The 24,643-nt window shown below is 42.2% G+C and overlaps 1 protein-coding gene across 2 annotated transcripts in view; it reads right to left on the bottom strand.

The window, feature by feature from the left end:
- Positions 1-1,017: 1,017 nt before the first annotated feature.
- The window catches only part of XKR4 (XK related 4), a 119,903-nt gene continuing 96,277 nt past the window's right edge, over positions 1,018-24,643 (bottom strand). Inside the window, exon 3 of one of the 2 annotated variants that reach the window (XM_033155217.1) lies at positions 1,018-2,447. In XM_033155217.1, the coding sequence (XP_033011108.1) occupies positions 1,501-2,447 (947 nt within the window). In that variant the 3' untranslated portion in view covers positions 1,018-1,500. The remainder of the gene's footprint in view (positions 2,448-24,643) is intronic. The other variant, XM_033155218.1, reaches the window with a different exon arrangement.

Genomic DNA, 24,643 nt, shown 5'->3' with positions numbered 1-24,643 from the left:
TCTGAGTTCAACAGCATCTTAATCTTAACTATGGTTAGTTGAAAGCAGCCAACTTCACACCATAGGTTTCAACTGATCATAATCACTGACAATAGTTTAGCATTCAGATGACATGGTAAGCTATGGTCAGTCTAAGATGGAAGTGGAATTTTCTGATCTATTTGCAGTTGTGCGGGAGTAGGAGAGGAACAAGGGGAGCCCACGAGCCTGAGATTTTTTAAAGCTCATTCTCATAACATCCAAACACAGAGAAACAGGTTTGGGCCAATTCAAGAACATGTTGCACACAGCCTGGTTTAATGTATGTTTACTTTAGATACTTACAGACAAGTAGCCAATTTTCACCTTAAGAAGGACCAAATAGTGATGTCTGCAAATGTGGAAAGTATGATTGCTCTTCCCAGCTTCTTGCTTAAGTACTTGTGCCACCCATTTTCTGTCCCTCAAAACAACAATATCAATTTTGCAGTTACAGCAATGTTTGGCACTAGAAGGGTATGGCATTGTGGTTTCTTATCCCATCTTCTACACACATTCACACACAGAGCTATGCATCCCAGTTCCTGAAAAAAAGTAAGTTAAAAGTCTGTTCGTCTCTTAATATTGTCCTGAACATGATCGCCAAAAGTTCAGATACAGGAAATATACCTTCTTGTTTTCATGTCATTTCCCTTTCTCACTCTTTTTTTGTAATTGAAAATTTAATCATGATTATCATTTAATTTACATTGCTAAAGACTAGCTGAAAGCTGGGGAGCCATCTGCATAGAATTTTTGTTTTAAAAATGCCAAACCCCTGAAACTGTATGTATATTTCTGTTAAACAGAATAAAAGAAAGCAAATAAATATATAAAAATGAAGAGCTCCTTTGTTTACAACACATGTATTTTGCTCAGTTAGAATTTAATTTAGTTCTAGACTCAGAAAAAAACCCTTAATGTCTTTTTCAAATTGTAATTCTTTTGCAAATGTTTTATGATTTACCTATTCAAGACTAGAGAATAATATTTTTTAAAATAATTTCTTTTATAGAAACTAGAGTTCACTTAACAGTAACATTGCCTTTTACAAAATAAGTTACTTTGACATCCCCCCAACTGTTTCTTCATTTTGTAAATGACTATGCAAACACCAATAGTTGAAGTTTCTCTAAAATAAAATTAAAAATGCATTAACTGGTATGTTGATGCAACTCATTCAAACCTTCCTGTTTTACTTTTAAATACTGTGCAGTGCACTTTGAAAGAAATAGGAAGTAACTGGACTAGGTCTATTTCTCAGTCAGATTCTTTGAGGCTCTTGGCTGCTGCTGCTTTATAGGTGTATTACCGACAGACTGTGGGACAGCGGATCAAATGATAATCATGATGGTGGCAGATACTATTACATCTTGCTGCTCTGTTGTCGAATGCAGTTAAGTTATTGCCACGGCCCTATTGCCACCCTTTTATTTTGGATGTATCATAGCCGCTGCATTGAGCTCTCTTTAAAAATTGTATTTATAATGTTGTTTCATATTCCAACCGCTCCTGTATAAGGGCATCATCTTTATATTGTAGCCGTGGAGGAGCAGGCGAACATTCAAAAGCTAAAATTGCCTTTCTCAGGCTCCTGTCCAATACATGTCTCTCCCATGCTGGATACCTGTTCCTGAAGAGATCAATTTTAATGACAGATTCTTCAATCCTTGGTGGCCGGGATGAAGGAGTAGAAGGTGCAGTAGGTCTCACCTGAAAAACAGGCACACACCCATCTCTCTCTGCAAATTTCTGATCCCGGTCACTTGTGACACTCCTGTTATTAGAAATAGACCTTAAAGTACTTGATGCTACTTCTGGTGGAAGAGTAAAGGCAGCTACAGAGTCCTCACAAGCACAGCTTGGTGACTGCCCAAACCTTGGTCCATTGGGATGAAAGAAGGCATAGTACATCAGCATAAAAACAATGCCGGTTAAAAAGCTGCTGAACACCACACATAGTGCCGGTATGGCAAATGCATCAGAAATCATAGGAGCCTTGTATAGGTACCAAAGAGCACTCAAGGCAGTGTTTTCCAAAAGGATCACAAAATAGTAAATGAAAAGCCTACAGCGTGTCCTTCCCTCCTTGACGTTGAACCAACTAAAGATATAAATTATCCCAACGACCATATCGAAGACAATCTCTTCCCACTTAGTGATGCAGAACTCCGTCTCGCAATGGACAATCCAGAAGGTCATGATGCACCAGTGGAGGACTATGAAGATCCCAAAATACAGTTGGAAAACAGAGGCAAAGAGAGCAAAAGTAATCACCCGGGCTGCAATTGTGAAGAAATGCCAGCAGAACTGGATTATCACAGCCATATAACTGATTGGTTTCTTGTCATCACGGGAATCACGAAGTGCTTTTTGATATGAAGCCAAAGCCCATGCCAAAGACACAAGGGATGCTGCAGCAGTAAGTCCTAGAAAAATGGGGTAGGACAGGGAGGGAGAGACAGAAATAGAGAATACAGTCAAGAAATGCAGAAGCTTCACATACGAGTGTTTTTGCAAAGGAGTCTTAAAGAAACAGGAGGACGCCCATGTCTTTTAGCCTTATTACAAAAATGACTAGGTAAAAAGGTAAAGGTAAAGGACCCCTGGATGCAGGGCCGTCTTAAGCCTATCCTGCGCCGTGGTGCAGGGATCTCTCCGGCGCCCCCACGCCCCCCCATCCTTTGGCAAACAGCGCCCGCTCGGGACCCCTCGTGTTCCTTCCCGTCGCCCCGCGCCCTACTCCAGTCCTGCGCAGCGGCAGGCTGGAGAAGCGCTCAAAGGAGCGGCGGCAAGTGGCGTAGCGTGGGTTGTCAGCACCCGGGGCAAGGCAAGTAATTTGCGCCCCCTAACCCAACCAGATGCCTAAGGGAAATCTGCAAGCAGGATCAAAGCATAACATCACCCTCCCCTTCTGTGGATTGCAGGAAGCATTTCTGCTATTGAGGCCAAGCTGCTTAAAGCACAGGAACCCCTTTGAACCAGAATGGGAAATATTCTCTGCATGAGCAGGGGCAAGTGAGGAGCAGAGAGCAGTCATTTTGTCATGTAGGAGGCCACTAGCCCTTTAAGACAAACCTTGGATGACCAATTGAGGAGCGGATCGAGGCCGATTTTGTGTGCATGCACACTTCTTCAGATACACTGAAATAGAAATCACCAGACCCTTAGGTATAGTGAGAGGGTGGGGAGGGGTATTACTCAGAAGGGTGGTGGGAATGGGTGATTGGCTGATAGGTGTGGTAAACCTGTTGACAACTTAAGGACAGCAATTGGTCTTACAGGACCAATTTCAGTGTATCTGAAGTAGTGTGTGTTATTTTATGTGCATGCACACAATAGCTCATACCAAGAACAAACTTAGTTGGTCTCTAAGGTGCTACTGGAAGGATTTTTTTTTTGATTTTTTTTTTTACTACAGCAGACCAACATGGCTACCTACCTGTAACTAGAACACAGAGGAGAATGCATTAATATAAGCTACTATTATTATCACAACAATTGAAACGCAATACTCAAAACGGTTTAAAGCAAGCAGAGAAACTCCCAGTTTGTCTTTTGGTTCCTTAGGGAAACGTGCAGAAGGAACAATTAACCAGAAACAGAGTATCAGCAACAATAGGCAAAGTTAGAAAACACCACCTCTTTTCAGAGGCTCTCAGATTAGGAGCATCTCACTCACCTCAGTCTGAGAGAGAGAGAGAGAGAGAGAGAGAGAGAGAGAGAAGTATCGTAACTTGGAAAGCTTTTCCTACACGGCTCCCTGCGTCATTTGCTGGTGGGGGGGGGAGAGCCTGGCTTTGTGCATTAATGCAGGCTGGGGAGGGGGTTTGTTTTCTTAAGGGTGCACGTGTGGCCAAAGTTGGTGCGCCGTCTTCGGGGCGCGCGAGCCAAGGTGCCCTCCTCCTCTTTCTCCCGTCTCGAGAAGCCGAGGAGCTGGCCGGGTTGCAATCGGGAATGGACAGCCGGCAGGAAGGGGCTGGAGCCCAGCGCCCGAGTGGGAGGATCCGCTGCAGGAGCGGACGACGCGGGGGCGAGAGAGGGGTTGAGGAGCGGATTGAGGCCGCTGGGTTGCCGAGGTGCTGCTGGGGAGGTTGCGCGCACGGCGCACGGTCGGGTGCGCTCACCCAGCGCTGGGGCCGCTTTTGGAGAGGGGCCAAAAACAATATCCGTCCTTCCCAAAAGACCCCTTGGCTCCTCATCTGCTCATCTGCTCCCCCCCACCTCCACCCCTGGCTTTCCAGAGCGGCAGGGGCAGAGAGCTGCGGGGCTCTGCGCGCCCTTCCAGTGCTCCCGGGACGGGATGCGAGGGCGGCCAGCTCGCAGCCTGCCCGGGAGTGGCATGGGCGGCAGAGGCTGTGCTGCCGGCGCGCGAGCGCCCGGCTGCCAGCCCGCCCGTGGGGGCGGGGGCGGGTTGGGGAGGGGGGCGCCCGGTATGCCAGCGGGCTCACGGGGGCGCCCCTGGGGGGCCCGGCGCCCTGGCGCGCCGCGCCACTAGCCCCTATGGGTGAGACGGCTCTGCCTGGATGGTTACATCCAGTCAAAGGCGACTATGGTGTGTGGCGCTCATCTTACTTTTGGGCTGAGGAAACCGGCATTTGTTCACAGACAGCTTTCCGGGTTATGTGGTCAGCATGACTAAACCGCTTCTGGCACAACGGAACACCGTGACAGAAGCCAGAGCACACGGAAACAATGTTTACCTTCCTGCTGCAGTGGTACAGATTTATCTACTTGCACTGGCATGCTTTCGAACTGCTAGGTTGGCAGGAGCTGGGACAGAACAACAGGAGCTCACTCCGTTGTGGAAATTCATACTCCCAACCTTCCAATCTGCAAGCCCAAGAGGTTCAGTGCTTTAGACTACAGCGCCACCTGTGTCCCTTCAACACAAATGGCTACGCTAGTCTGGTCTGTGCTAGGAAGCTTAGCAGTCATTCCAATAGATGTTTTCCCTTCCTTTTCTTTCAATGGTCCTGCCAAGATGTAAAGTTCACAGTGCACTTTTCCCACTGTGTGTGTAAACCCTAAAAACTGATACAGACAATAAATATACATTAAGTATTTGAAAGCATTTACTTGTGTAGTGAGATTTAATTACGCGGTGACCTTTTGATTAGGTGTGATTTGCCAACCCAAATCACAAGAAAACTGCCATTTCTATATTTAGGTTCTACTTATGCAGCCAGTTGTACAAATTAATATAATTCTATAAATAGCATATAAAAGTAACCTCCACACCAACTAGATTCATAATTCCATCCAAGGCTGTCCACTACAATGTGCAGTGGAAAGATGGGAACAAATATGAATCACAAAACCTGAGCAGAAACTCTATCCATAGATAGATTTGGGCCAGTGGACACATTTGGAATTTTGAGGAATGGACACCATGGAAGGGAGCCTATTCACAAAACAGTTACTTTGGTGGGTACTTCCTTTGACAGAACCTCCATTTCACAGAGGGCAAGTTACTAGAGCAGAAGGCAAAGGGGGGGGCATGTCTCTGAGTCCCAAAACTCATACCCATTCATTTGAACTCATATTAGCAAGAAGATCACCCTAATCAGTGCTTTTTCAGGGGGTACAGAGTACAGGCACCTCTTTTTTTCTTATTGTTAAAAAGTGTGGCACTTACTGTAACAACTTCATGGTGAGTACCAGAACCTATTTTTCTCGGGAAAAAGCACTGACCCTTATCATCAAATTTCCCTAAATACACAAAATCCCAGCCCCCCCATACTGCAGAAACATAACTCCTCCCTCCCCACTCACACCACAAATTCACACACACACACACACACACACACACACCACAAGCCACTCAGAGGCATTTTTTTAAAAAAATACTTCACATGCTTCAGGACTCTGCCTGCAAATCAATATTAATTCTTATTTCATTGGCTAAAATATGGTCTTGAGAAATGAGCATAATAGAGGAATAGCAGGAGAGGAAGTAAAAGATCAGGGGCTTAAACATTCTTATCTTGACTTTCATATAGATTTCTTCCTCCATGGAGAAGAAATCAAATGAATCAAAGACAGGTTAATAAAATTTCCAATGAATAAACAATCTAGGATCACTGTAAAGGGATTAGTTATGCCTTAATTATCTGCACTGTCATACACACAGATGATAAAAAGGACAATACCTATTTTGCTTGGAGGGAACAAATATATGAATGAACTAATCTGCTTTCAAGTACAAGGTCTCATTTATGACATCACGCATGCAGATGGTGATTGTTGCATAATGCTGAAGTTGGTGACTAATTCCCTATTTGCATGGAAGTTCAAAATATAGCTCAATAAGAAAACTTCTAAAATAACCAAAGCTAGCCATCGCTGCTAGCCACAATGGCTATGCTCTGCCTTCACAGTCAGAGGCAGCAATTCTTCTGAATTCCAGTTGCTTGGAACCACAGGAGGGGTGTACACTTTTGCAGTCAGGACTTGCTCAAGAGTTTCCCACGGGCACCTGGTTGGCCAATCTAATGTTCATAATTACATAATCCCAAGCAATGACAACAATGAAAGAACTGGGGCAGTCACAATAAGTTTTTAAGACACTCCAGATTATACACCTACAAATCCAGAAGACCATCCACGAAAAGATTTGGTTGCATTGTGTCCAGCCCAATGCTTTACTTGTGAGTAGCAGACTGTTGAGAATGTGTGCCCATGCCAATAATAGCCAAAATATTTAGAAAAGGATAACGAACTAGGAGTGTACCTCTCAAAATAAGCTTAGGATTACTCCAAATCATTCAATCATGTCCTCTAAAAGATGACATTGAATTGCATCTGGCCCATCTCTTCCATTGAGCACAAGACAGCTACTGTTCAACATTTTCCTCCCAAAGGTTTTTGGGAAAAACAGATCCCCCTCATTTCACTCCCCCCCAACCCGGACTTTCACATCATTAGGCACATGCAATTTGGGGGGTAATTTATACTGTCTTCACTGGACATCTTTTGGGAACCAATACCAATTTAACTACAATGTATACATTTCTAAAGATAGACAAATGTCTCTGTTAAAATACGCATGGAAATGATCCTGTACATTGAATATTTCTTTAGGTACAGTTTCAACACTTATGCCTATTCTCAGGAAATCAATATGTATGTGAACCTATGCCTATTCAGACTATAGGATGGATGCACAAGTGTAACAGTCTTCATGCAACCAGGGACCAAGGAAAAAGAGTAGATGCTGTGCAGACATTCAATGGAATGCCTGTAAACTGAGGTGTGTCCTTCTGCCGCAATCTGTTCTCCTCACCTACACACATTAACTCACTGATTATTCTGTAAAAGCAAGGCTCTTAATTTTGAAGCCCTCTCCCATCTACTGCTACTGCTCATAAAGAGATTCAAGATGTCATTTCATTTTTATTAATTATACCTTTGTGCAACAGTGTGACTTTGCTACATAAACCTCTAATCTTCTTGATTATAGCAGGGTCATGGTGATCTGTCACACCCTGTTGCAGAGTGCTAAACCAGATTGCTACAAGAATCTGTTGTTTTCTTCTTGGGCATCAGACACTGGCACCTTTCAGAACATAATACAGCAAAGCTGCCATGTCATTTTATCAAACGGTCATTACTACCTGATCAGGAGAACTTTAAGCTGAATCCGTGGGAGACAGCATTATTAATGACAAGGTAGTGTTGAAGCCATTGATTGAAATGATAGCCCCTTAAGAAATTGACACCCTGAGTGCCAAAGCCATTGATTGAAGGAAAAAAAAGGCGCCTTTGATTTTGAGTATGGTTGCTTAATGAGGTGCAACAACTTAGATCCAAATTTCAATTTGTTTAGCAAGCGTGTCAAAACCAATGAATCGATTATATAAAAACCTCATAGGCATTGAAAGATTTATGTGCCAGCTCTTTTTCTTTCTCTATCCAACTCATGTATGTTTGGTACCCTTCGTGTAGACCAGCGTGAAGCCTTTTTGATCTGGTGAGGTGTATCACATTATAAATGTGTTTAGATGCTTGCTGTGAACAACTTTGCAGATTTACAGAGCTTGAAAGTGGGCACAGTGAAACCTTTGACCTCTGTGATGAGGTCAGCCAACGCTATGCCAAGGTTGAGGCTGGAAGATATTCAGTTCTCTCAGGGATGTTACAATACAATGATTATGTGAAAAACTTTTTTTTTATAAGAACACTCAAGAGTCCTTCAAAGCACTATTGTAACATTATTTTTAATTGATTGTTCTCTATTCATTATTGTTAGTGACCTTGAAAGTTTATTGGATGAAAAGGCAAGACATAAATAGTTTAAATACTTTTAATGAAAAACAAATACATAGACAATTCTCAGGATGCTCTAGTGGCCCTTGCTTCACTGCAAAATTCACTGTTTTGGGATTTACATCAGTGCAAGGGCCATTGGATTGTGCTGTTAATTACTGTATAGTCAATCAGAGCTGTTGAATCCCATGGAGAAACAGTCACTGGGTAAGGGTATAAGCAAAGGTTGGTGTGGGTTGGTGGGGTGTCTAATAGGAAATTTCCGCAGTTGGAAATCTGCTTTCATAAACCTATGGAGGGGAATTTGTGTTGCCAAATAGTCAAATATGTGTATGGTGCGGCATTAACAAAACCCACTTCTCCGAAGGATGCTTTGTGGGCCAATAGCCAATCAAACACAAACTATTAATGTATAGAGATGGGCAAGGCAAGGTTACAGGAAGAAAAGAGGCCCTACTGTGCAGCTGCAAAGATGTTCATAAGACTCCTTGTGGATAATTCTGAACATTTTAATTTTGACAAGTTCTGAATCTGAGATTATTCTCAGTTGAGTAAACTGAGGAGGAGGTTTCTTGTAGTAAGGAAATTTCAGAAAGATGTATGAAGTTACATATTTCATTGTCAGTGGAGAATCACTTTAGTGGTTTTCATGCATTACTAAGGTAAAGGTAAAGGTAAAGGTAAAGGTAAAGGACCCTTGGATGGTTAAGTCCAGTCAAATTTGACTATGGGGTGTGGTGCTCATCTCCACTTTCAGGCCGAGGAAGCCAGTGTTTGTCCTTAGCCAGCTTTCCAGGCAGGCCCGTCTTAGAGGGATCAGCCGCCCTGGCGCAGCGATCCCTCAGCGCCCCCAGCCTGCCGCCTCTCCGCCCGCCTCCCTCCCGCGCTGGCCGCCCCTCGGGAGGGGGGGTGGGCGAGCGGGGGATGAGGGGCGTGGTGTTGGAGCAGGCGCTCGCGCGCCAGCGGGCGGAGGATGAGGGGCGGGCGGACGGGCGCTCGCGCACCGGCGGGCGGGCGGGCTGCAAGCCGGCCGCCCTCGCCTCCCAGAGCCCCAGCTGGAGTGCTGGAAGGTCGCGCAAAGCCCCGCGCCGCTCCAGCTGGGGCTCCAGGAGGCGAGGGCGGGCGGCTTACAGCCCGCCCGCCGGCGCGCGAGTGCCCGCCTGCCCGTGGGGGCGGGGGCGGGTTGGGGAGGGGGAGCCCGGTATGCCGGCGGGCTCGCGGGGGCGCCCCTGGGGTGCCCAGCGCCCTGGCGCGCCGCGCCACCGGCCTCTATGGATGAGACGGCTCTGTTTCCAGGTCATGTGGCCAGCATAACTAAACCACTTCTGGTGCAATGGGACACAGAGATTATGATCAGCCAGCTCAAGAGGCTTGGGGGTTTAGACCACAGCGCCACCTGCAGCCCTCATGCATTACTACAGTCACACGGCACTGAGTTGTAGGCATTAAACCCAGAGGACTATCCATGCCATTCATCAACATCCCATTACTAAGCAAAGGGGGATCAGAGGCAGATTTAGGGCAATGTGAGCGGTGTAGTTGCACCCAGCACACAAGCCAAGGAGGGTGCCTTCTCAAAGCCCAGTGAGCACTTGCCTGGCTTCAGGAAGGAGATGTGAGGGCTCTGACAGGGTCTTAGAGTCCTCCTGCCTATATATTTCCGCTGATTTATCTCCTTATCCAAGTTTTAAAATCGCTCACCCTTGCTCCTTCCCAAAGCCTGACTTAAACCAGTGCCGTGAGGGCTGGGGACATCAAATGGCCTCACACGGGGTGTCATTTTACCAAGATCCACCCCCTGGGGGGACCATAAGGAGGTCTAGTCCAGTCTTCTGTTTCAAGGTAGGGTTTTGGCACACTAGCCCCCACAGGTCAAACCATACAACCCAGACCTGTATGTGTCATGATTTGTTTTACTGAACAAAATCATAGGCCACTTAACAACAATAACCAAAATAACCTCCAGTATAAAATATTTATCAAAAATACTGATAAATTGACTAACTTAAAAAAACAGAAATAATAAAATTATCAAAATACAAGTGATGATTATTTGAAATTGTTAAGCACTTGCACAAAAAGTAAGTTACAAAATCAACTCACAAAACTTACAAGCAACTTACAAAATCTACAAAATTAAAAACAAGTATGTATTGTATCTCTGGGTTGGTTTACAAAAAACAAATAAGTTTCCAAAAACTAAATGACTAAACAACAACAAAAATGATAGAAGTGATCTTACAGGCCTTGGATGTGTAAATCCAAACCAGATATATGGTAAATGGCAGCACTTGAACTTTGCCTTTACATAGATTTGGAGATGATAATGACCTACATTCCACCTACTGCATTAATCCCTATAAAATATAGCAAAGCTTTGCCTTATTATTATTGTTGTTGTCCTGTTTTTTTTTTTTTAATGTTGCTCAAGCAGAGGCAAGCCTTCCAAACTTCTTAATGATTAGTTCTGAACATTGGTCACACTGACAATTATCTCAACTCTCTGAGAATTACTAAACTATTCATTATGAAAAAGGATGAAGCAGTTCGCCAAGTCACAAGACTTTGGATTCATTCCATGAAAAGAGAAGATCAAGACTTTGAAGGTTTTCTTTTTATTCTCCAGCATCCACATGTTGTCACTACTGCAGCCATTCACATCCCCCATTGCCTCGCGATGGTGATTTGACAAGAACAAATGAACAAACCCCACACTCAGCCAAAATTATCACTGACAAAAATGGGAGCAGCACAGGATACAGAGCAGTTTGAAAGCTATAATTTATCCTTCTATCTGTTATTGACCATTACAACAAATTACAAGACTATCTGGCACAACCATTAAAAGATGTAATGAATGAGATATTAAACACTGGAAGTGTGCCAGAGGATGAACATATCTTTGTTGGGAAGGATATCAGTAATTAAAATGAATGTGCTGCCAAAAATGTTATTTTTATTTCAATCAATACCTCTGGTCAGCAATACAGGACACTTCAGAGAGTGGCAAAAATACATTACTAGATTTCTCTGGTAGGGGGGAAACCAAGAATAAAATATAAATTGTTGATAAACTCTTTAAAAAGAGGTGGATTTTTCCTGCCGGACATAAAATTATATTATGAGGCATCCTGTCTATGCTGGCTAAAGGAATGGATATCATTTTTAAAAATCTGATGTTTTAGATCTCAAAGACTATGACAATAGATATGACTGGCAGGCATACCTGTGGTACGAGAAGGTTAAATTACCCTGTAGTAAGGAAAGCGGTTTACGAAGTATGGGCAAAATATATATAAAAAAATTAGAACCGAAAACAACATAGTGACTTTCTCCACTGGAGGCAATCTCTCTCTCTCTCTCTCTCTCTCTCTCTCTCTCTCTCTATATATATATATATATATATATATATATATATATATATGAAATGACTGGGCATCTTATAAAGAACTATTAATGGAAGTAGATAATGAATTCAAATGAAAGAGGTTTGAAGATATAAACAGGATTATTAACTGATTGGTTACAATACCATCAGCTTAATGATATATTTAAGATGGACAAAGAGAAAGGTTTCTCTAATGAAACCTCTACATTTGAAAAAGAGCTTTTAGAAAATAAGACTAAATTACTTTCAAAAATGTATAAACTACTATTAGAATGACATATGAAAGACCAACAGGTCAAATCAGTTATGATACACTGGGTGAGGGACTTTGGATATACCGGTAATATACAACTAGCAACATGTGAGAGATTATGGAACTGGGATTTGAAATTTACAGCATGCTATATTTTGAAAGAAAATTATATGAAAATGATGTATTGTTGGTATTTAACCCCTAGCAAATTAGCTAAAATGTATAAAACAAGGTTAAATACATGCTGGAAATGTAAGGGAAAAGAGGGCACCTTTTACCACATGTGGTGGATCTGTAAGGTAGTAAAAGAAAAAAGAAAAAAGGAAGATGATATATCGTGGTGGTGTTTTTTTTAAATAACATTTTCTTTTAAAATGGAAACTTTTCTTTTAGAAATTGTAGGTGCTGAAATTCCAAGGGACCAGAAGAGACTTTTTATGTACGCGACCAGATGCTATTATCCCAGATATGGAAAGAAAACATAGGCTCTACCAGAGAAGAATGGCAGATTAAATTTACGGACTACGCAGAAATGGCAAAAATGGCCAGAAGAATCAGGAACCAAGAAGACCAAAATTTTAATAAGGAATGAGGAAAATATATAATTTGCCTTAAAAATCATTGTAAACAATTATTAGTAGGATTGGAATGACACTTGTAGTTAAACGTTGCACTATGGTTGTAATGGAGATTTAATAGAATTGGATTATCAGGGAAGATGCAGAAGAAAAAAGTTAACAAAAGAGATGGGGGGAGTCCATGGGAATTTATGGATTCTTTTGTTTTGTTTTGTTTGTTTGATGATTTTGTAAATTTGAAAATTGTTATTTTTTAAATGCAGGGATATGGTGTGGGGGAAGGCCAAGGGGGCTGTAGACCCACCTACATGGTTTTGAGGGTGTGTGAACTAGGTACTCCCAGGCAGGGATCACCATCCTGCCTGCTGTTGGGGGTCTTTGGGCCCTGCAGCTTGGCCTTGTTGCCACACCCCTGGCCCCCTCGCCAAGGGCCGCATTGGCCGGCTGTGCTTCCCACTGCGCAGGTGGTGTAGCATAGCCCTATGAACCTTCTGTGCCCTGTGTCACCAGTGGCAGAGGCAAGGGTTCAACTGGCGTGCAAGGTTTTGTTAACCCTCTGCACCCAGCCTCTGGTCCCGCCTTGGGCGCATGCATGCCCCAGGCGCCAATAAAGGATGTGACACTTTAAAAAAGCACAGTATCGTAATACTACAAAGACAACTGCAGAGTAATTGGAACCATGACCGCAGACCTCTAGAGCTTCCTTCTAGATAATTGTCACTCATAAGAATGTTGTATTATTAGAGACTATTCTGTATCCATTTTTTTCCCCATTTCATGATTCAACTGGATTTATTCCTAATAAAGTCAAGAGCATTCATGTAGATTAGATAACAATTTTTATAGCAAATGTACACTCCAGACAGCTGTCTTGCTTTATGTAAACCAAGATTGGGTAATATGTGGCAAGCGAGTTGTTTGTTGCTTCACCAGTCCAGGCAGGTGTAATTATCTGAAACCTTTTGCAAGGTGCAGTCTAGATTGCAAACATTTTTGAGTGGGGAGAGCTACTTCAAAATATTGGCATACTGATTTGAATGGCTTAAAAGAAACGTCATCAGAACAGTAATTAGCAAACCATTAAATAGGATTATGTCCCAATAATTCATCTCATAGTTTCATTTGCAAAGGTGGTTCCAAAACTGCCTTGAATTTTTGAGTAAACGTGGGCTGTAAATATTTAAATGCATGTTATGAATGTGGGACACCAGCACCAACTTCTAGCAGGCAAAAAGTTAAACAGAAAGTCCTCAGTCTGTTAAGACTTGAATCTGGGGTAAAGGCATCAACTCACTCCTACACTGTGGATTAATCATGTGTCTTAGGACATATTTCACATGAGTCTCGGTACTACTCTGGCCAAAGAATGAAAAGGTTATAAGCACTTTGCACAATCAGGTGTAGCAAAACGGCTAAAAAGGTAACATAAAGTAGTGGTAGAATAATCCGGTTTGGGGAGCACAAGGGAGCCCTGGAAATGAACTGTCACAGGTCCAGTGACAGCACAAGGAAAGAGCAAAAATTCAAGCATTTGTTAAGTACCAGGGCAAGGAGGGAGGTATCTTTCTTCCCCTATAATAAACTTAAGTAAATGAGCAAACCTTGGTTTAAAAAACCATAAAAATAACTACATGCCTTTGAAGCTAGAAAGACAGTGTGGGCAACTGTGTTTGTGGGGCCGTTCAGAATCGTTCACAGTATTACAAAGGCAGAGGCTGTATTTGGGGTGTTTTGCATCGGAGTATTTTGCAGATGTCGTGGCACTTCACTCTTAGAAAACTGTTTTTCTTTTTGTTACTTTGCTCATGAGGAGGTTGCCACACTGTGGGCAAATTTGTGTTATTGGCCTGACCTTCAAATCTTTTCAAGTGCTGTCGCACCTCAGGTTACGTACCCAATTTGGGTTACATACTCAATTCGTTCCAGGTCGCTGTACATAACCCGAAACGTACATAACCCAAAAACCACGTTCCCTTCTCTTGTGGGGGCTCAATTAGTTCCAGTGCCTTTTGTTAAGAGTTTGGGTGTAATCCTTGACACCTCCCTTTCCATGGAGGCGCATGTTGCAGCAACAGTCAAGGTGACATTTTCCCATCTTCGCCGTATCAAGCAGTTGGTCCCTTACTTTCCCGCCCCGACCTGGCCACAGTGATCCATGCGACGGTCACCTCCAGCGTGGTGTAGTGGTTAAGAGCGGTAGACTCGTTATCTGGGGAACCGGGTTCGCGTCTCCACTCCTCCACATGCAGCTGCTGGGTGACCTTGGGCTAGTCACACTTCTCTGAAGTCTCTCAGCCCCACTCACCCCACAGAGTGTTTGTTGTGGGGGAGGAAGGGAAAGGAGAATGTTAGCCGCTTTGAGACTCCTTCGGGTAGTGAAAAGCGGGATATCAAATCCAAAACTCTTCTTCTCTCTTCTTCTCCAGGCTTGACTACTGTAACTCGCTCTACATGGGGCTGCCCTTGAAACTGTCCCAGAAACTCCAGCGGGTGCAGAATGCTGCAGCGAGGCTCCTCACGGGGTCCTTGCCATGGGAGCATATTCACCCAGTGCTTTACCAGCTGCACTGGCTCCCAGTGGAGTACCGGGTCAGGTTTAAGGTGCTGGTTTTGACCTTTAAAACTCTATGCGGCCTAGGACCCTCGTACTTATGGGACCGCCTCTCCTGGTATGTCCCGCAGAGAACCCTAAGGTCCATGAATAATAATAGCTTAAGGGTCCCAGGCCCCCCAAAAAGCCAGATTATCCTCAACCAGGGCCAGGGCCTTTTCAGTGATGGCTCCAACCTGGTGGAATGCTCTGTTCCACGAGACTAGGGCCCTGCAGGACTTGATCTCCTTCCGCAGGACCTGTAAGACAGAGCTATTCCGCCTGGCCTTCAATATAGCCTGATCCTTCATTCCTTCCCCCCCTTCCCTTTTTCTATGAAGAAACCCTTTCTGAGACCCCACATTTAAACGCTTCCCTGGTCTCCTTTTGGCCCTAGCAGGACTAACTTTACCAGTTAGCCCTGATGATGCTACATGTATGTTGTATCTTATGCTGTTTTTAAGCTGCTTTTTAAGTCATTTTTAATCAATGTTTTATATTTGTTGTTAGCCGCCTTGAGCCAGGTTTTTAAATCGGGAAGGGTGGGGTATAAATTAAAATTTATTATTATTATTATTATTATTATTATTATTATTATTATTATTCTTTTCTGTTATTGATGGCGCTTTTGAACGATCAGGTACATAGCATAGGAATGCTTCTGGGCTTGGCTTTGCTCCCTGATGCTCAGGTGAAGGGTAATATATAAATTTAATAAATGAACAAATGATAGCATCTAAACCGCTGTGCATGCAGCTCTATGCATGTATTGAGGAAGGGCCAGCAGAAAGCATGACATGGGACATAGAGTTAGCTAGGGTGACCGTGCTGACATACTGATTTTTTAAATCAGAGGTGCCAGGACATTGTGTACACACATGGATGCACAAAGCAGCAGTGAGTGTGGTGTAGTGTTTAGAATGTTGGATGAGGATATGGAACCCCATTATTTCAATCCCCACTTGGCTATGAAGTTCATTGAGTGACCTGGGACCACTTGTTCTCAGCCCAACCTACCTCATAGGGTTGTTGTGAGGATAACATAGGGAGAACTATGTATGCTTCATGGAGCTCCCTGAAGGAAAGGTGGAATATAAATGTAATAAAGAAAGAAAGTGCGCTGTCAGTGATTTTGTAGGGAAGAATCTGTTAGTGAGCAGTGAAGTGTGTAACAGAGTGATCCCAGAAGGCTCAGAAACGTATAACTAAAAACTGACATGGCAAAGTATTTTAACCCAGTGATGAATCTATTTCCATTTTCTGCTAAAAAAAAAAAATCACAGGTGGGGAAAATGAAATACTAATGCATATTACAAAAGGACTTCGTTTTCATGCACTGTTTTACTATATTATCAGCTGTGTCAGTGCATACCAATTTTGCCTGAACAGAATAGAATAGTGCAAGCCCAAACCTTAGCTACTGTTCATTCATTTTGGCAGCTTTAAATAAGAAGCACTTTTGGTACAAGTGGAAAAAACTTCAACGCAAACCAAGTCACCTTAATGCTTGCACTGGTATCTAGGGATTATTAGGAGCCTATGCCTTACTTCTACACAGCTCTGTGCTCAGACAAGCTTTACATACAAAAGGATAGTCAACACAATACAAAATCAGGTTCAGTGAAAGTTGCATAACTAGACCCAAGAGTTCTTTTTCTTCTTCCCAAAGACAATGTTACTACTTTCTCTAGAGCGGACATGAGTGTTCTGAGGAGGAGTAGAGGGCACTTTACACTGAAAGCATTTTAGCGCATGAACACTTTAGAAAGAAGGGTATGTATTTCTCTTTTCTTCTTCCATCTCACTTTAATCCTCCTCCCTTGAAATACTGGGGACTTAAACAGGATGTTAAACAAAAGGTTGATGTTCCTTTCAAGAGATACTTCAATTTCCCATATCTATAATGTGCTTTATGATCTCAGTGATCATATTGCTCTTCAAAATGGTAGCTTAATGTCAGTAATGAAAGGAATGGGCATTCCTAAAAGACTGGGCTCAGATGTGTGCTTTGCTAACAGCATGATCATAAGCATGCTTACTCAGAACCAAATCCTTTTCAGTTCACTGGGAGTTATTGCCAATACATCTATTTATTGCTGTCTAAATCTTATAAGAAATTGCTGGTGTTTTCTCTCTGACCTCCTTACTTTGATTTGTTCATTCATTCAGTTTGTACACTACTTACATTTTTAATAAGGGACACGGGTGGTGCTGTGGGTTAAACCACAGAGCCTAGGGCTTGCTGATCAGAAGCTCAGCGGTTCGAATCCCCGCGACGGGGTGAGCTCCCGTTGCTCGGTCCCTGCTCCTTCCCACCTAGCAGTTCGAAAGCACGTCAAAGTGCAAGTAGATAAATACCGGTAGGTACCGCTCTGGAGGGAAGGTAAACGGTGTTTCCGTGCACTGCTCTGGTTCACCAGAAGCGGCTTAGTCATGCTAGCCACATGACCCAGGAGCTGTACGCCGGCTCCCTCAGCCAGTAACGCAAGATGAGCGCCGCAAACCCAGAGTCGGACACGACTGGACCTAATGGTCAGGGGTCCCTTTACCTTTACTATATTTTTAATAAAAAATCTCAAAGCGGTTTGCAACTAATTGTTCTATTACTCCCTGATCTTTTCTAGCAGCAAATCAGGAATTGTAATTGAAATATGTAAATCAATGCATTTCCCTTCTTTATATCAGGTTTCTATGCTGCTTTCCCCCCTTCACTTCCTTTGACTCTTCAAGAAGCCACTCTGTTTTCCTCTTTGCTCACAGGAACATAGTGAGCTGAATTATAAACATCTAGGTTAGGACTGTCTGCACTGAAGAGCAACAGATCTCCTATGTTTTGGGTAGGGTCTTTTCCAGCCTACCAGAATATTCAAGGGATTGAACTTGGGACCTTTTGCATGAAGCCTTCCTCTAGGATGTTACATGTGAAGCATCTCTTAAAACATTTTTCCTACTTTGATTCTTGTTTCACTGCTCAATAGGAACAATAATCTGCAAGATTTTTTTCATATATTGTAAGAGATTATAGTCTGCAACAAGATTTGCAATTACTATTTGGGAGAGAAGGAAAACTCACTATTTAATTAATGCATATGTATTATATGTGCAATACAGATGATCATTTAGAAAATTAATTCTATGTGCATGAAAGTTAACCAAGTTGGGCTATGATCTAAAATAAAGTGGGGGAAAGTATTAGTACAGTACTGTAATATAATCCATTTTTTCCTCCTGGGCAAAATTGTTATATGCATTTCCCACTAGATGGCACTGCAGAACAGTTTAATTGATGGGTTCGTTTGTGGGCTAAAGACATTTTTTGTTTATATATTATTAGTCCTTAGAAATTTGTTAACAGCTTAGTCATATCCTATGGACAGAGCTAGGTGAGTGGGGCAGGATTGTTGCTGAAGTGCCTTTGAAGTCATAAGATCAAGGTAATCACAGCACTTTGTCAGTAAGGATTTTTGGCAGGTGTCAGATCTACCTGTGGAAGTTGGGGGGGGGAGGTGATGAGGTAATCATGCAGGATGGAAGTAGTCAGAATCTAATCTATCAATGCCAGATTCAGGCTTTGCATGTCATGAGTCTATCTCATATATTAGTTTCACCTTTTAAGTTGAATCACTGAAAGAAGTTAACCTTTCCACAATATTCTAATTTTTTGAGTTTCACCTGTAGACATGGACCTTAAAAGCCCAGACCTGTGCCTAATTTCATTGGACCAGTCATTAGGCATAGCAGAATATTGCAGTGTGCATGAGCTCCCAATAATTTTTCTCCATTAGTTTTGCTAATAAATGCCCACTACATTATACAATGCTTTCCCCTCTAGTTGTGACATAACTGGGATCTCTTTGAGTTCCACAACCAAATGCTGCATTTCTTTCCCATTCATTTATCAGGATGTCCAGGAATATTAATTTTAAGCAGGTAAAAAATAATTGTGAAGCAGGTAAAACTAACCTAGATTTATTTCAGGGATCATGAAAGATCCTGCCTTTCGTTTACCAATTCATAACTATTTTTAGCAACAAATGTGGAACAGACTATTTCACACCATAGCTTTACTTGGCATTAATACTTTCCTTTTGTTTTGTTTTTAAAATCTGTCTGGATTCTGTAGGCAAGAGCTCATCAAAATGTTCACTAACAGCTGCAGAAAACTGTAAGCAGAAAAAGTGCAAATGTACGGAAGTGATGGTGGAAATATGAACTACTGTTCTATTTATTTTAAAAAAAAAATACCTTAAAGCAACTTTTCATTTAAAAATCACAAATTGGTGTTAATAAAAAATGCAGTAAAACCAAGATTTCTACAATAATAACAAAAGCAAACAGATTAAGAGCAGACTGTTATTAATTGCCAGCTAAGCCTTGAGAGTGAGAATGAGCAATTGTGGGTCAAGTCAGGCAAGTCTCATTGCTGACTTCTTTTAAATGAGATATAAAGGCATACGTTTTCAGAAAAATCTTTGAGGATTAAAACGTGAGGTCGGCTCTTTGGGCATGTGTCCAATGATAGTTTTAGCCTGTTAATTTGTCTGATTGCAATGAGATTTCATTGCTGTATTTCACAGGTTGTTACTTTTCTCCTTTATGTATAAAAATGCTTATATACTGCAATTTCATAACAAAAATGTAAAAGTGGTATACACACACATAAACACAATAAACCACATAAAAACGAACATTGCAGGTCACCAGGGAACTGTACAATTTTATTTTAGTTGTCTGCACAAGATTGTCAGCAAAGAAAAGTTTTCAGCAAGTATTTGCAAACAAATGCTAACGATGTCTGCTGAATGTTTACTGGAAGAGCATTCTACAAAATAGTCAATAACACAGAAGGCTTAATTTCATGTTGGTATCAGACGAACCTTACCAGGTTGGGAAACAACCATAGTTGATCTCAGTTATTGAGGTAGGATACAAAGGTTCTGGTGGTGCAATCAGCGCCTTGTAAATTAACACAAGAACCTTGATCCAGGTTTGGTCGCAGGTGGACCGCTAGTGCTGACATTAAGGATATATTTTAGTGACTATACATCACTTTGTGATGCGACTATTCCGAAAAGCCCCTTCCGCCACTGGAAAGGAGGGGGGGTTGCAGTGGATCACGAGCCCTCCACGTGCGCAGGGGATGCTTGCATCCCCTGGCGCTATTGGGGGAGCTCTGGGTGCGGTGCCCAGCCGGCTGGCCAACCGGCGCAGCCGGCTAGGGCGTGCCCACTGCACTTAAGTGGGCTCGCTGCCAGAGCTCGCCCTCTCTTCCCTGGGCTCCCGAAATAAATTAATAAATGATAAATATGAAATTATGTCGCAACTTTTATTTGGTATAATGTGTTTGGCCTGTGATTTATTTATGTGTGTTTGTTTTTTTAAAAAATAGTCAAATGTTTTATTCCACTTCAAACAGTTCCCTAAGTGATCTATTACAGCAGAATCACAGAAAGCCATCAATTCAAAATACTTGTTTTCCATTCAGGATTGCAGAATGGTTCCTATTAGCAATTTTCTGTCTGGATTTAAAGGGAGATGCTGTGTTCACTAACCAGCAAAGAGAACATTTTGTGCATTATTATTCAATTCACTATCCCTGCATCCCTCATTTTGCTCAAAGCTCTTGAGTAAAAGTTGCTCCAAACTGGACAAAAGATAAAACAGGGGAGGACGATGAAGCAAATATGTATGTATGCATCAAGTCCCATTGCCTAAATCAAAACAAACTATGAACACCTCAAATTGTTGCATAAGCAAAGTAGAAAACATCAAATAGAGGGCAGAAGTGAATTGAGCAATATATGTGAGGGGCCAGTACCAATCCTACGTTTAAAAGATGGCAGATTCTTGCTAATTGTACTTGCGACCTACAGATCAAGCCAAACACAAGATCTCCTGAGATGAGCGAGTCTGAATTAGGCAGATCTTGGGCTTTCTCATCTGAGCCATGGCTCACCCAGAGTTGCACTGATATAAGTCCCTTGCCTTGGCTCAGCCAGGGCTCAGCTGGCAGAATTTACACCAGAATAAGTCCCCCCCAAAGGGCATTCTAGGAACATGGTGAGATGTAGCAAGGAGAGATTTACACTTATTCTAAACCCTGTCCAGCTGAGTCATGTGGCCGAGGTGGCGACGGGGACAGAGCAGCGGTGCCCTCATTTTTTTTAAGGTTCCTAGCCATATGAGATAATCTTGATTCTTATCATGGCAGAGAGGTGAATAGAAACCTACATGCTCTGGATAGAAATTGCAATCGCCTTGGAACCCTTTCCCTGTATTTCTGTCTTATTTTGCTTTTGAAAATGTTTCTATGGGTCTATGGCATAGCTGTCAAGTTTCGGATTTGAAAATAAGGGATCAGCAGCCTTACCTATCCTGGGGACAGTCACATGGCAGTGGTGGGCGGAGCCAGAAGCAAAAATGGGCGGCACTGGTATGAACGCGCACAGTAGGCTTACTGTATTTTGGAAACACTGCCCGTGGGCTACGACGCCTGTAAGCGCGGGAAATGGCTCCCGCTTGCTTTGAGGCTGCAAGGAGGCGAGGTCTTCCCAGTCCCTGGCCAGCAGGGGGAGGGGGAGGAGCTGCCTCCTTTGAAAAAACGGGAAATTAAAGGGATATAAAAAATAAGGGATAGCAGTGGGAAACTGCTTGAAATAAGGGAGATTCCCGGGGAAAACGGGATACTTGAAAGCACTGGTCTATGGGCTGAAATAAAAGAATGTGTGTGAGAGAGAAGTGAATAGATAAGTCTCTCCTTCTCACATGCTGTCTTCCTAGTAACGTTCAGGCTGTAACTATTTCAGGAAAAACAAGATATGTGGATGCATGCTTCATATTAAGTAAATACCTAGGTTGGCTCTCTGTTCAACAAAAAACTGGTGTCTTGCAGTCAAAATGAGCCATGAAATGTGCTCCAGCTTTGTAACTTCACGGTACTAGCGAGAAAAGCAGCTACAGCATATTTTATTGTAGTTTGTGCACTCTGCATTTCAATGTCTATTTAAATCCTCTTGTTGTTTTAGTTCAGCAAGAAAACAACAAAAACCTTTAACCAAGGAAAATTAATTCTGCTCCATGGGACCAAAACTAAGATCCAATACTTTCAGTTAATTTTAATTTATATTCTTGAATGAGACCCTGAACCTGACTGTGACTGTGGATAATACTGCTTAGAACAATGAAGAGATATGACTTAATGCTGTGAACAGAGGGTTGTTGTTTTTTTGGTTTTTTAAGTGTTATTAAAGGTGCAATCTGTCCTTGCATACCACTAAACAAAGAACCTGTGGAGAAATTTAATTAGGATTTAGGGTAGTACTTTTCTGTGATCTGAGATATTAAATTAGAAAACAAGGCATGGTTCAGATGTACATCTCTTGACCTGATAAATCAAAATAAGAACAAACTTTATGCCCCAATGCATCATTTCCCTTATCCTCCCTTCTCAGCATGTTGTGACTAATGCCCTCTTTGCACCCACAAAATATGCTCCAGAGAGTTGGCATCATCTCCAGAGCAGATTTTGATGGCATGCGGGGAGAAGGGAGGAAGGGGAAGTCCCATTATGTGAGTGGAAAGCCACTGATGCAATGTTGGATGCAACCTTTTACTTTTCTATTATTTCAGCCTCTGAACTCATCTCTGTTCCTCAAATTAGTCATTTTTAAAAATTGATAAACAGCACTACAGCATACACAACCGAGATATGCTACCTACTTCTTCCTCCTACTATCAGTCTCAGCCAATTTACATATAGACTATATACCTGTACTGCAACATTGTGTAAGAATTGAATTCTGCACAAATACTAAAATGTGGTTTGGTTGGAGCATGCATTAAGTGATCTATTCAATAAGGCTTCAGCGGTGATAATTTTGAAATACTAACGCTTGATGTAGGTGATATACTAAGCTAAAACTATAAATCATCACTTTGTAGCTTACAGCCAAGAGCTAATTTACAAGGTAACACTTGTGGGTAGGTGCTAATAAGTATGTATGCAAGTCACAAAGAGGAATGACTAAAGATAAGATGCATTAGCTATTCAATTATCACCATACATTTGAAGAGAAGTGTCCTGCTCTCTAGGGCTAATACTATAACAATTCTGCATTCTGGCAGCCAGCCACTATTGGATTTTGTATATCTCCAGAAGGTGGAGATTCTTTGGACTTGCTATAGATCGCATAAATTAAGAGATTAATATTGGCCAATATTGAGCAGGACATAAAGGTAAAGGTAAAGGGACCCCTGACAGTTAAGTCCAGTCGCAAACGACTCTGGGGTTGCGGCACTCATCTCGCTTTACAGGCCGAGGGAGCTGGCGTTTGTCTGCTTCCGCAGACAGTTTTTCCAGGTTATGTGGTTGGCATGACTAAGCCGCTTCTGGCAAAGCCAGAGCAGTGTACGGAAACGCCGTTTACATTCCCGCCGGAGCAGTACCTATTTATCTACTTGCACTATGTGCTTTCAGACGTGCTTTCAGGTTGGCAGAAGCTGGGACAGAGCAATGGGAGCTCACCCCGTCGTGGTGACATACCGGTAAGAAGGAGATACAGTGGTACCTCGGGTTACAGACGCTTCAGGTTACAGACTCTGCTAACCCAGAAATAGTACCTCGGGTTAAGAATTTGCTTCAGGATGAGAATAGAAATTGGGTAGCGGCGGCAGTGGGAGGCCCCATTGACTAAAGTGGTGTTTCAGGTTAAGAACGGACCTCCAGAACAAATTAAGTTCTTAACCTGAGGTACCACTGTACATGTAATGATCCCATACATTGGCATTCAACACTTTTTCATAGTGGAAAAAAGAACTAAAATCTTTAAATGTATATACCCTTAGCACCCATATTTCATTTTTTTTTTTTTAAAAGGAAATGGCATGTTATGAATAGCGTGCCACTTTAATAGCATACTTCAGTTCAAGATATGGAGAAGACATTGATACCCTCCATGCTACAGTACATATTTCTGTTAATGCTTTTTTTCTTCTTTCATTCCTTTCCTGTTCTATACATTCAAAGTGTGAACTGATACCTGCTGCTCTGAAATATCTCACGTGACAAAATATTTTGTTATCTCAGTGTTGATGAAGCAGGGGCAACAGAGGTCCATAATCTGTGCCAAACAGTATGTAAAAGAAAATGCAACCATCTTCTGGAGTCGTATCAAGCTACCTCTGCACGGTAACATCTGAAATTTTAAATGCTAATCATTTTATATACAGTGAGTTACAGCTGCTTTTCTTAGTAGTCTGGAGCACATACAATATCTTATTAGTTCATATTCTTAGCTTCATATTGAAACTAAATTGAGATGCTTTCCATTGTTAATGCTAACTTTTATATTTGAATTTGCAGATGTAGAAGATTAATCCATTGGAATGAGTAGAGTAGAGATGAGGCAGAGATCTTGCTTGATCGCAATATGAATATCATTTGCCACTGTTGATGTGTCCACAAAAAAAGATATTATTTTTTTAAGTGATATGGCATTTCTTATCATGATTTTATCTGTGCTGAAAGTCTTGGAGGTATTGGCAGAAGA

Source organism: Lacerta agilis, chromosome 7 (genome assembly GCF_009819535.1).
Source record: "Lacerta agilis isolate rLacAgi1 chromosome 7, rLacAgi1.pri, whole genome shotgun sequence".
Classification (NCBI taxonomy): Eukaryota; Metazoa; Chordata; class Lepidosauria; order Squamata; family Lacertidae; genus Lacerta; species Lacerta agilis.
The sequence above is the reverse complement of the archived record's forward strand: the minus strand, read 5'-3'. Positions and strand labels throughout refer to the sequence as shown.